At 38.9% G+C, this 12,336-nt stretch overlaps 1 protein-coding gene across 1 annotated transcript; it reads right to left on the reverse strand.

Moving 5' to 3' along the window:
• Positions 1 to 608: 608 nt before the first annotated feature.
• Positions 609 to 10,540, reverse strand: LOC115927420. The gene is made up of 4 exons (XM_030993284.1): positions 10,286 to 10,540; positions 3,649 to 4,035; positions 2,899 to 3,210; positions 609 to 2,229 (listed from the first exon to the last, which is right to left on the reverse strand). Exons 1-4 carry the CDS (start codon positions 10,430 to 10,432, stop codon positions 1,681 to 1,683), a joined length of 1,395 nt encoding a protein of 464 aa, XP_030849144.1. The 5' UTR covers positions 10,433 to 10,540; the 3' UTR covers positions 609 to 1,680.
• Positions 10,541 to 12,336: the final 1,796 nt, after the last annotated feature.

Below are 12,336 nucleotides of genomic sequence, written 5' to 3' on the forward strand. Positions count from 1 at the left end.
AAACAATTATGACAAGAAATCAATTACATAAATCATTTTGAAAATCATTAATTAAATTACAAAAGAATGTATACATGTGCTGTAAGTGATGTTTCGTTTGTTTAAAAGTAAAAAACTGTGAAAATGGAGGGATCTACTGAGAAGCGGGATGTGTAGAATGTGGATCCCTCAAAAGACGGTAGTAATAAACATATGGAATAAATACATATACATTTGGAGACAAAACAGATTAATCTGAAATTGTGAAATGAGAACTTATGAATTATAAATTCATAATTTAAAAATGTATAACAACATGCTTTTCCTACGTCTGGGTGAACATGATCCAACAGAGACATAGGACGAAGACTGACATTATATGAAAGGTCACAAACGCAATCTGTGGGGGGGGGGGGGGGGGGAGTAAAACACGAGTTGACTACGCGAAGATTTAATATGTTTTATAAGATTGTAAAAGAAACGAGTTCGCTTTTCGCTTAAAAGAATGGAGTGATGGGGCAAGTTTAGTACAAATACGTGAAAAGTTCCAAAATTTGAGACCGGCATAGATAAATGTATTTAGAAGAGGTAAATGAAAGTCACCACAATGTAATTTTTTTGTAGGGGGGTGGGGGGAGGAACACATCATGAATAAAATTGAGAGCATGTCATTACTGTTAGTTTACAAAAACTGGCCTAACTGGAAGAGATAGAGGTCATTAATTATTAACATGCTATTTTCAAAGAATATAGGATTTGTAAGGGAACGCGACTGAGAGTTGCGATTAATACGAAGAGCTTTTTCTGCAACGATAAAACTTCTGTCCAGCAAATTTTAGCGCGTATTGCCCAAAACCATATTTGAAGAGGATAAACATGATAAATATTAATGATACATTAACACAAATAAAACACCTTCCTGCTGTCTTGAAGGAAGCCAAAGGAGGAGACTTATCAAAGTCATGTACTAAAAACAGAGTTCTGACATCCCAAAGTAAAACTCAGAGGCAAAGATCATCACAATCATGCTTATCATATAAACATGAAACAGTAAAAAAAGAGAATTAAAAAAAAACTAGAAACTTTTATCCTGAAAACAATCAAATGCATAAAAAAAGAAGATATCAAATGATATCATTCTGTATTCAACAATGTATATACGTAACACATCTCTTAATGTAAAACAAAAAATCCCATATAATGTAATGCCAAGTAAATGGGAGGTCCTGCATGTTAAAACAATTCACCTGGACTGATCAAAAACTGTACAATAGCATAGGTGACTGATCGTTAGTGAAGATTATGGGACACGCCCCTTAAAAAATCTACAATGTCTCTCCCATGGTAATTAGTAACGAGCCTGATGAGCCGGAGATTGGTATCTTGGTACACTCTCCTACGTGCGGGAGGCGCCATTCCAGCTTGCGCTTGCCCGATGCTAATCATGCTTATCATATAAACATGAAACAGTAAAAAAGAGAATTAAAAAAAATAGAAACTTTTATCCTGAAAACGATCAAATGCATACAAAAAGAAGATATCAAATGATATCATTCTGTATTCAACAATGTATATACGCATCTCTTAATGTAAAACAAAACATCCCATATAATGTAATGCCAAGTAAATGGGAGGTCCTGCATGTTAAAACAATTCAACTGGACTGATCAAAAACTGTACAATAGCATAGGTGACTGATCGTTAGTGAAGATTATGGGACACGCCCCTCAAAAAATCTACAATGTCTCTCCCATGGTAATTAGTAACGAGCCTGATGAGCCGGAGATTGGTATCTTGGTACACTCTCCTACGTGCGGGAGGCGCCATTCCAGCTTGCGCTTGTCCGATCGTTACTTCGTTCATGGCATGTTCCCGTTTTAGGCAGGTCAAAAACTGCCAAAACGAGGGGTGGTCGGCACCGACGCCGATCTGGAACCTTCGGTGCCAGCCCTCCACATGATTGTTCGTGCGAAATTCCCCCTGCAGTGTCGCATTGAACATGTTCCACATTATGGGCGGGAACCTCGCTGCCTGGCGACCATGTCCCGCGGCTCTTTGAGGTCGACCCACATAAGTATCCTCAAAATAATTGAGGACAGGTTGCAGCTCTGCCCTTGCAATGCCTGCCAAGGCTTCAAACGCCTCCACGGTGTCTTCCACTGGCACAAATGCAATCGCTCCTATCATTCTCGCCTGTGTCCGGATCTCCTCATCCTCGTTGTAGAGCACCTGCAGCCCTTCTTGCTTGATCTAAAAATAATAATATAAAACTCATAACAGTACATGTACCAGCCCTTTCACACTTCAGAAATATTGTTTGTTGTCTACCCATTGAGCAAAATGCATAGATATTGGTAACTGTTCATTTAGTGTGGGGGAGGGGGGAGGAACAAACCGCTGTCCCCTATTTTTTCGCCCGAATCCGCCAGGGCTGCCCGAAATTTTCTCCCTTGCCTGACTATACGCAATGAGCGTTTCCTATAGGAGAAAATAACATGCTTGTATCCTACTCAGCTTCCTTGTGGCCTACCAATTTTCAGTATAACTATCGATTATATTCCCCCCTCCCCCTCCCCTGGCGATTAGAGGTCCGTGTTTTTTCCAGGTCAGTTTTAGGCACAATCGAAAAGAGATATAGCCCCTAGCCCCCTACCCTCTAATCATCATATAAAGTTTTTGTTACTGGGCTTGAAAGGATGATTAAAAGAAAAAATATTTATTAGAGTCCTCCCCCCCCCCCCCTCTCTCCTCAGCATTTATCATGGCTTGCAAGTCCACTTACTCAAATTTCAAACTCTACCTAATATTTGTATCACTATTTTTTTTTTTTTTTAGCCATGAGCCTTGAATGTACTATTTGATCAATAAATGGCGGGTAAAAAAAAGGGATCAACTGTCAATATATAAATATCACCATACCCGTTCATGTATCCTCTGACAGAGATGAAAAAGACATCCTTGAACGTGAGCATTTGGAAATGCCTGGGAAAATGCGTTCTTCGCTGCAAATTCGTAGTCGATCATGATTCTGGTTGGGTAGAACGCCCTTCCCTCCTGTAGTGCTGCTAGTACCCTTGTATATGACGCCTGGTCCTTATTTAGCATGAGGCAATAAACCAAAGGCACCACATGTCCGTCATATGTGGCGTGGATTGTCCACAACTGGAAGAAGATGGTCGGCACTACCTTGAACGTGCCATCAGCGAACCAACTTTCAGACGTTGACAGCAACTAGTAGCAAAACAGAATGAATACATTTGCATCGAATATTATATATTTCAAACAAACAAACTGTTTCACTTGCAAAATTGTATGTATTATTTCCAAGCTATTTTATTTACTTACTTACTGTTTTTTAATTATCATAGCATGATAATTAAAAAACATAATCGAAATAGGAGATCATGTCGTATCAGAACAATACCCCCTCAGGGGAATTGTTCTAGAACCGATCCTGTACTTTGTCGAGAATAATAACCAATTTTAATTTAATTTCAATTTCAATTTTATAGGAAGTATTTGGATATCTTTATGATGACCTCACAATTTCAATTCATTCTAATGAATCCTGAAATCTTTTTTACTCAATACGTATGCTTTTGCAGCACTTCCTAAAATTGCGGAACCGTAGAAGGCCAAATGGCAATGAACCCCAACACTTGTTCTTACCTGAAGGTTCCTTTCCGTAGTAAACACTAAAATCCGGCGAGGGTCGTTTCTTCCAGAGTCGTGATAAAGGAAAAGCTCTCCACCCAGCGTCAATCGTTGATCTACAGGGATTTCCAGATCTTCCACAGTCATGGGAATGGGGAGGGCGTTTGGGTTCTCTTGGCGCTGTCTCCGGATATTCCTCCTCATGTTGTTTAGTGATGGTAGCGCTGCCCGCCCTTCCTCTGTTACCTCGCATAGTGTCGCCATAAGCACCTGTTGTGGTCTTTCATTGGACTCAGTGGCCCTTCTCTTCGTTGCTGCTTTAACCTTCGTAGCATTGCTTCTACCATGGTTAGGCGGATGGTTATGCTCCGTTCTATCGCGGAATTGGTTATCACCCATGACCTATTAGAGAAAAAGAAAAAGAGAGAGAGAGAGAGGAAGTGTGGGGAGAGAGAGAGAGAGATTGAGAGAGATAAAACATTATTCCCATATAATATATAGGCTATTAATCATCCACTAATTATTAGGCATTATGGATGGTAGACGAAATGGGCATTTAGAAAACTAGGAATCAGACAAAATGAATAATAGACCAAATGGTAATAGATTAATTGGGGATTAGACCGAATGACTGTCGTCCTAGATGGCCGCTAGATCTAACGATAAGTAGACGAAACTATTATGGGACAAAGTGGATAGTAGACTGGCTGGTTGTTAACCAAACGGCAATTCACCCTAAATAGCTACATGTACGTTGATCTCAACACAACGAATTAAGTTTCCTAAAAAGCAACTCCTTGTGATTTTTTTGTTAACGGGGAGTCCAACATTGATAGTTAACTTCTCAAGACTAAACCTGAAAAATTAGTGAAGCGTGTTGAACAAAGTTTGAATTTTTGAAAGTTAGAATCACTTTCATCCCGTAGATACAAACTTAATTGTTTATTTGATTGTTTTGTGTTTGTTTTGGGTTTTTTCCCCTTTGTCACTATGATTTGATTTTGTAGTTAAATTTCTGTAAATATGTTCATTTATTATAACTTTCATATTTGTTTGTGAATTATATTTTCATTGTTTTAAATTTTATTCGAATTTTATGTAATCACTGCCTCGCTGAAAAAACAGCTTTTGCTGAATGCGGGCACAAGTTGTATTTGTTTTTAACCATGAATAAATTAAAAAAAAATATATATATAGGTAGGGCTCTTCGAATTAGCCGAATCGGTATTTTCTGTATAAAGTAGCGGCAGACAACTTTATAATATAATAATATAATAAATTTAATGTATATAGCGCTAAATACAAATGTCTCTAAGCGCTTTACAAATATATTATTACCCCGGTCATTGGATTCAGTGCTTACCCGCACACAATGTGTGCACAATCTCCACTCCCTGGGGAGCATTCCAGCCAGGCGTTACATGACGCTCAAAAACTGTTTGACCAACAATGACGGTCGCATCCTACCGGGTACCCATTTAACACCTGGGTGGAGAGTAGCAAGTGCAGGTTAATATCTTGCCAAAGGATATTAGTGCCGTGTCGGGATTCGAACCCTCGACCTTCGCATCTCCAAGTCAAGCGCCTTAAACCACTCGACCACGACACTCCCTTTCCCGTTTGTTCCTACACACAAAAAATTATTTCTAGAGAACCTGTAATAATATACTCTCCATATTATATTTTAAGTAGTGCCCCAAGGGTGAAGGCGCTTGGGAGAAGAAAAAAAAATCTTCATATTTGTGTACAAGACAAACGAAGGGTTATTTGTCACTACGGCACAATCCAATGAGAGAATTGCCAATTTGAGATTTGCATGGATGTATATAGTGATCTCATATATCAAACATTCATTATTTTCTTATCATTGGTCCGATTTATTCCAAACTTTTGCCATTCTGTTTCTCTGATGTATCTGCTTTCATTCCTTAAAAGCAATGGAATTGTTACAAGGGTTGGATTTCCTTTGAACCGTAAAGATACTATGTCCCTTTTGCAGCAAACATCTAATGCTGTCGAACTTTGTAGGAATTATGAATATGTCATGTATGTCCTATCTGTGAAATATAAACGTTAGCAGTGTCCTAATATTCAAATTATGCAAGGAAACCCGTTTACTTGCTAGACTTCACCGTCAGACACTATTGAGTGACTGACTGGCCTTTTTTCTTCTTTGGTAATAACATATATAAAATGAGCTGTAAAGGGTACATAAGCATTTGCCTACATCAATAACCCACTTCTTGTAATGGCCAAATTAAACTGATTGAATCACTGCGCAGCTTAAAACGTACGACCATTCGGTACAATGGTCTGAAAATCAGACTGTTACTTACTGGCTCTATAGCTCTTAAGTCGATTCGACAACTAATATTTGTTATTTTCCCACTTAAAGACATTTTCAAACCCCCGTTTTTTAGGAGAGTTCTAAATTAGTATTATCTTTCAAATGCCGTTGGAATTTAACCTTTTCATTTTTTGGCCTGCAAATGGGAATAGTACCTTTAACAGGATTGTATCTGTGCTTTTACAGAAATATTTGTGTGGAAACCAGAAGTAGCCAGTCATACTTAATCAAGCAGGTAAATGAGAGGAATGGGTCGGTGAAAGTTTAAATGAATTCCGATTAAAGATAAGATTTTATTTTGTTTAAGTTGCAAACTCCCCTCCCTTCTACTCTGTACTAAAAATCAGAAATCTTTATTTTCCTTAGACAAAATTTTCAGTTATACATGCACCCTAAATATACTATTTCAAATGTGTTTTCCTATCCAATCCTTGTATGGAAGAAATCTATTCCGTCATCAACAACGAAGAGAATTAAGTTGATTACATTTTCTGAGCAAATTGGAGAGGAGTGCGGATACGCCACAATGTTATCGATAATGTAATGTCATTATTATTACTGAAAATATTATTAATGACAATTTTAATATTTTCCTTCTTAAAGCGTCTGGTAGACGCCGTAATAGAAAATGAGGAAAATAAAAGAAAATAATTGATTACATTTTTGTTTCCTACTTCATAACTGGAAGGGGTTGAGCTCTAAATCTTTCAGAGTATTGTTCAAAAATTGTATTGCATATCACAAGCCATCTGCAGAAAAAATCTCATCGAGATTTTGAGGGCTTGCAAATGTGTGATACTATCTTTAAAGACAAAATTTGGAAAATTAGCTACATTAATGCCTTTGCTTAATTGTAGTGAGACTGTCAAATTGATGATTTGTCAGCTCTGAATGCGAACACCATGCACACCCATCGATGACCTCCTGTTACCCTGCTTAACATCCGTTAGTTCATGGATGACTGATCACAAGTTAAAGAACAAAATAATCACAATTCTAACTTCAGGTCAGCGAAAATGAACAAAAAATAACATTAACAACAAAAACAAATCTTAATATCTCTATTTCATTTAATATTGACAGAAATTAAACTTGGTATATCTTGTCAGTTACTTTTATCATATTGGACCTATATGTCATGTTTGACTGTGCACAAATTAAAGACAAAATAACCATGTTTATTCCTAAAATGTATGTCATTTCTTCCTTTATTGTAGAACAATGTTTTTCAGAAGGTCGTTGACCTCCATCCATTACTTCATAATAATATTAATAATGGTGGCTTCTTATATAGCGGACATGTCTGTCACGTTGTGACGCTCCTGGCGCTGCCCCGATTATTACCCTTGCTTTAGCAAGGCGGCCACTGCGGCGCTCTAGCATTTCAACGAATTAATTCCTACCAGGTACTCATTTACATCACCTTTGAAATGTGGCTATTCCTCTCTTGTTTGTGTGTTTGTGTGATTGTATGTTTTTCCCTTAATAAACATGCTGGCTCGGAGTGTAACCTCACTAGTCATAAGGACCGCGATTTATTACGTGGAACTTCCGATACGTGAAGAACCGCTATTCATAAAACGGAAAGAGGGCCACTATTCACAAAAGCGTGAGGACTGTTATTCTTGAGGACCGCTATTCATAAAGTGAGATAAGGGTCGCTATTCATAATTCACATCTAGGGGTCATTACTCTTAAGGACCGCTATTCATAATACGAAATCGGGGTCGCTATTCATAAACAAATTGATGTCCTTTATTGTTTAATATGACATTGCATTTTTTGTATTCTATCTTTAATTTGTGCTCACTCAAGCATAACCTAATAAATACGATGTGGGGGAAAGTAACTGACTAGCTTGCCGTCTTTAGTTTCTTTCAACAACAAGAAGTAAAGAAATACCTTTATGACTTAATAATTTTTTTCCTCTGTTTGTGCTCAGTCAACCATGAAATGATGGAAACATCGTCACTGAAAAGTGGGGTGGCAACGCATATTACGGAAAATGTTTGCGTTTTAGGCCGGTCTCCAAATTTTAAGTAATATTTTAATGTGGTTATTTGTTTAATCTTGTGCTCAGCTATAACCGTTAAGTAATTGATTACGATCTCAGTAGATCATTAATAAGCTTACGGTTCCTCTATGAACTGAAGCAACGACACTAATTTCATGAAGTTTAAACTGTGATTCTTATTTTATCCCCTTTACCTTGTGCTTATGGTAGGCAATGCCAGCCCACCCCCTCCCCTCCTCTGAAAATACCACTGCAAGGAGGTCCTCTCCGAGTGTGATGTTTGCATATAGTGCGGAAAATCATCAATTTGGCTGTCCTTAGCTACAGCAATGACATTGATCTTGCGAATCATTTTTTTTTCGGTCTTTAAAGGGACTTGGTAACATTGTTTATATGAGAGAAAATGGTGCTAAGGCAGTGACTTCATTGCTAGATGTACAATTAAAGATAATCTGAAAGTTTGAGTGAAAACGGACCATTATTAATGATAACCATTGGGAAAAACTGATCTCACTGATCGATTCCTTAATTCTCCCAACTATATTATCACAATTTAATTACATTTCAGGTGAAAGTACATCGTCTTGTGACGATTGCAACAAACTGGCTCTTCATAACATTCCAGACATTTTAGTGTTGAAAGATTTTAAAAAGCCTGTCTTATGTCTTATTTTCATGGAAAAACGGTTTGGAAAATTCAAAAATGGTTGGGAGAATTTACTGTTAATCACTGTTAAAGGGTGTTACTCAGTGTCCGCTTCAAAGAAAACCGTGCATTTATTTGTGGTTTAAGAATTTTCTCAGGATTTTTTGCCTGTAAGTACAGTAAAAGGAATATAATAAGTAAGATTTCATACAAAAATTACACCGTTTTTTTAATCAACCTTCAACAATGTTACCGAATCACTTTTTGAGTTCTTAATACGGCCGGGGGGGGGGGGGTGATTATGCCCCCTTAAGATCGCTGCCGTGAAACGGCCGATCTCCGCGAAAATTTGCACGCATGTCAAGTGAAGTGTATTATACAATACTATGATAATTTCAATTTTTTGAAAAATTCACTTATTTGCATATTTATGGTAATTTATGCAAATAAGGTCATAAATCACATTTTACCCATAAATCATATATTATTCATATTTAAGCATCCGATTTTCAAAAACATTCTTTTAAAGATGCGCAAGACTCGAAAGAAAAAGGTCAGCGAGCGTCGGGGCGCCATCCATATGCGTTCCCGAACAATTAGAAAATCGTGGAGGGGGGGGGGCATAATGCCCAGGGGCGGATCCAGGAATTTCTTCCCGGGTGCGTATATGGGGGGCACACGGGGGGGGGGGGGGTAAGAGAACATATAAATATTTTTGTTTTAGTCCCCCAAAACGCAACGACTCAGCCAGCCGCTGAATAAACGGGGGGAGGGGGGGGGGGGGGGGGTAAGCGGAGATAACTTTTTTTTGGGTCCCATAAAAATTGCTGAATAAGCGGGGGGGGGGGGTGGTAAGCGGACCCCACTTTTTTTTGGTCCCATAAAAATCGCAGAAAAAGCGGGGGGGGGGGGGGGGTTTGGTAAGCGGACACTTTTTTTTTTGGTCACGAAAATTGTAAATTTGACATTTTGTTTCGTTGGAGTCAACTTTTTAGGTCAGGCATTTGTATATATATATATATTTTTTTTTTATTTATATTTTTTTTTATTACAAACAATTATTGAATTTTGGGGCCCGTGGGGCACGTCCCTGTTTTTCAGTACATTTTGGCGAATTTAGGGCTGATTTTAACATATTTTTGAGCGGCCGGGGGAGGGGGGGACGTGCCCCCTCCCCCCCCCCCCCCCCCCGGCCTTATTAGGGTTAAGGTGTGTTGAGTCATTTATGACTCAATGGCGACCTCTGATTTTTATGGAAACGTTACGTAAGAAAAACGGACACAGTTGTGTCTCGGTGAAATCGTTTAAAAGTTTGCAGTTAAGAATTTATAAGGAGCTGTTTAGGGGAACAACCCTTTTGAGCCGACTGTCCATTAATTATATTGACCAAAGAGATCACTGGTCCTAGGAAGCCGTGCGTCTAAAGTTTTAACTTAAGTTTATGCTATGCTAGTGTCCATTTAAAAAAAATTGAAATTATTATATAAATTGTTAGGCTCTGTTCAACCTTAATCATTTTCATATTGGTAATATATTAGACAATGGGCTGTGGCGTAGAACCAATAGGCTCTGGGACTTATGTATTGTAATAAACGGTTGGTACAAGTCATTCACTCCACAATATGTTGGTACGTTTGATGCTTACCTTAATTTTTGCTCTGCATTGTCGTGTGTTCCTTCGTAGCTCACATTCAAAGCCCTCGTACCCATCTGCCAAATCTTTTTGCTTGACGTACATGTATCCTCCCAGGAGGAGCTTTCGCCCACCCCTCTCGCTCTGTATCCATTCCATCTTTGTGAAGTTTGACTTAATATGCCACGAGTATTGAATCAAATTCAATTGCCAGAAGACGCATGTATCAAATCGAATTCAATTGCCAGAAGACGCATGTATCAAATCGAATTCAATTGCCAGAAGACGCATGTATCAAATCAAAGTACGGAATTTACATTTCTTAGAAATTTAACAATACATTGCGCGCAGATGAGTACGCGTTACAGCTAGTCTCCCCCAAAATGGCCCAACAAAGAAATTAGGATGTAAGATTTCATTATTTATGCATCCTCTGTAACTTTTCTAATCAGCTGATAGTATATTTGTCTTTGTATGCATAATAGGCCCTCATCCACGATCTATTCCAAACTAAAGGTTCTCTTCATGTTTATAAATGTAATGTAATATATATATTTATATATATATATATATTTCTGTTGTCATGGTGAACTCAAATATGTTTTCTTGTACTGTAATTTATTTTGAAATAAAAATTGCCTTCAAGTTAAATATATGGTATGTACGGTGCCATATTAAAGAAAATAACTATGTCTTGTCCTTTTTTTTCTTGCTCGTTCACTAAATCAAGAAACAAATGTGCCCATACGTGTGTACATAGCTCTTGACGAATGCCAGAGTGATGCAAAATAAATAGTTTGTGAAGAATTTAAGATTGGGCGAAACTTTTCATTTCTTAAGAGGGCACTGTGTCTAACAAAAATTTGAAATAACGCTGCTCAAGAGAAATCCTTCGTAGAAAACAGCAACCACAGTGGTGTTGCATACATTATAGTTAAAGAAAAATGTGTAGTAATGAGAGGAACATCACGCGCAAGTATTTGAACGAATGTGGGTTCATGCACGGGATTTTATGGGCTCGTAGCCTTCACAACATCTCTCAATGTGTCAAATCGTCTTTTGCTATTGAATCCTGATTGTCTTCGGGGGGGGGGGGGGGGGTAGTTGTCCTCAGGCGTAGTTATCCATGGGGGCGGGTAATTGTCCTCGGGGGGTAATTCCTCAGGGGGTAGTTTTCCGGGGGGTAATTGTCCTCGGGGGGTTGTTTTCCGGGGGGTAATTGTCCTTGGGGGGTAATTGTCCTCGGGGGGTAATTGTCCTCGGGGGTAGTTGTCCTCGGGGGGTAGTTTTCCGGGGGGTAATTGTCCTTGGGGGGTAATTGTCCTCGGGGGGTAATTGTCCTCGGGGGGTAATTGTCCTCGGGGGGTAATTGTCCTCGGGGGTAGTTGTCCTCGGGGGGTAGTTTTCCGGGGGGTAAATTTCCGGGGGGTAATTGTCCTTGGGGGGTAATTGTCCTCGGGGGGTAATTCTCCGGGGGGTAAATTTCCGGGGGGTAATTGTCCTTAGGGGGTTATTGTCCTCGGGGGGTAATTCTCCGGGGGGTAATTTTCCGGGGGGTAATTGTCCTTGGGGGGTAGTTTTCCGGGGGGTAATTTTCCGGGGGATGATTGCCCAGGGGGTAATTGTCCTAGAACCTTGGAAAGCGTACATCCTCTTCTTTCATTTGATGCAACTCATATGATGCATATTTCACACATGGGTGATTAAAATGAATTTGAAGAGCGGAAACCAAAAAGTAATTTGGCGGACGGTATCTGAATTTCAAGGAGAAAATCACATTTCTAAAATGCTGGGTTTCTGCCCTTTCATATGACACCTCAGTCAGGAAAAATGAGCTAGGAATAACAAAGTTCTGATTGCTTAAAATAGTGCTTGCATTTCCATAATGTTATCAAACATATTCGTTTTCACTGGCTGCCTGCTGTAGGAACAAGCAGAATCGACAAAAGACTTAACTCCGTTTCGTTGACAATCAGCCATCAGCCGTAGACGAAAGACTTCGTGCATGATGCATGAAGTCTTTCGTCTACGGCTGATTGTCCACGAAACAGAGTTAAGTCTTT

The sequence above is a fragment of the Strongylocentrotus purpuratus genome, unplaced genomic scaffold (genome assembly GCF_000002235.5).
Source record: "Strongylocentrotus purpuratus isolate Spur 01 unplaced genomic scaffold, Spur_5.0 spur5_scaffold_20, whole genome shotgun sequence".
In the NCBI taxonomy this organism is placed as follows: domain Eukaryota; kingdom Metazoa; phylum Echinodermata; class Echinoidea; order Camarodonta; family Strongylocentrotidae; genus Strongylocentrotus; species Strongylocentrotus purpuratus.

Bases quoted from the DNA above. Each gene is read 5' to 3' on its own strand.
- LOC115927420 (XM_030993284.1), bottom strand. From the start codon at position 10,432: ATGGAATGGATACAGAGCGAGAGGGGTGGGCGAAAGCTCCTCCTGGGA. The intron at 3,211-3,648 runs GTAAGAACAAGT...TTTTGCTACTAG, and splicing joins CTACGGAAAGGAACCTTCAG to TTGCTGTCAACGTCTGAAAG. The intron at 2,230-2,898 runs GTATGGTGATAT...TATTATTTTTAG, and splicing joins GTCAGAGGATACATGAACGG to ATCAAGCAAGAAGGGCTGCA.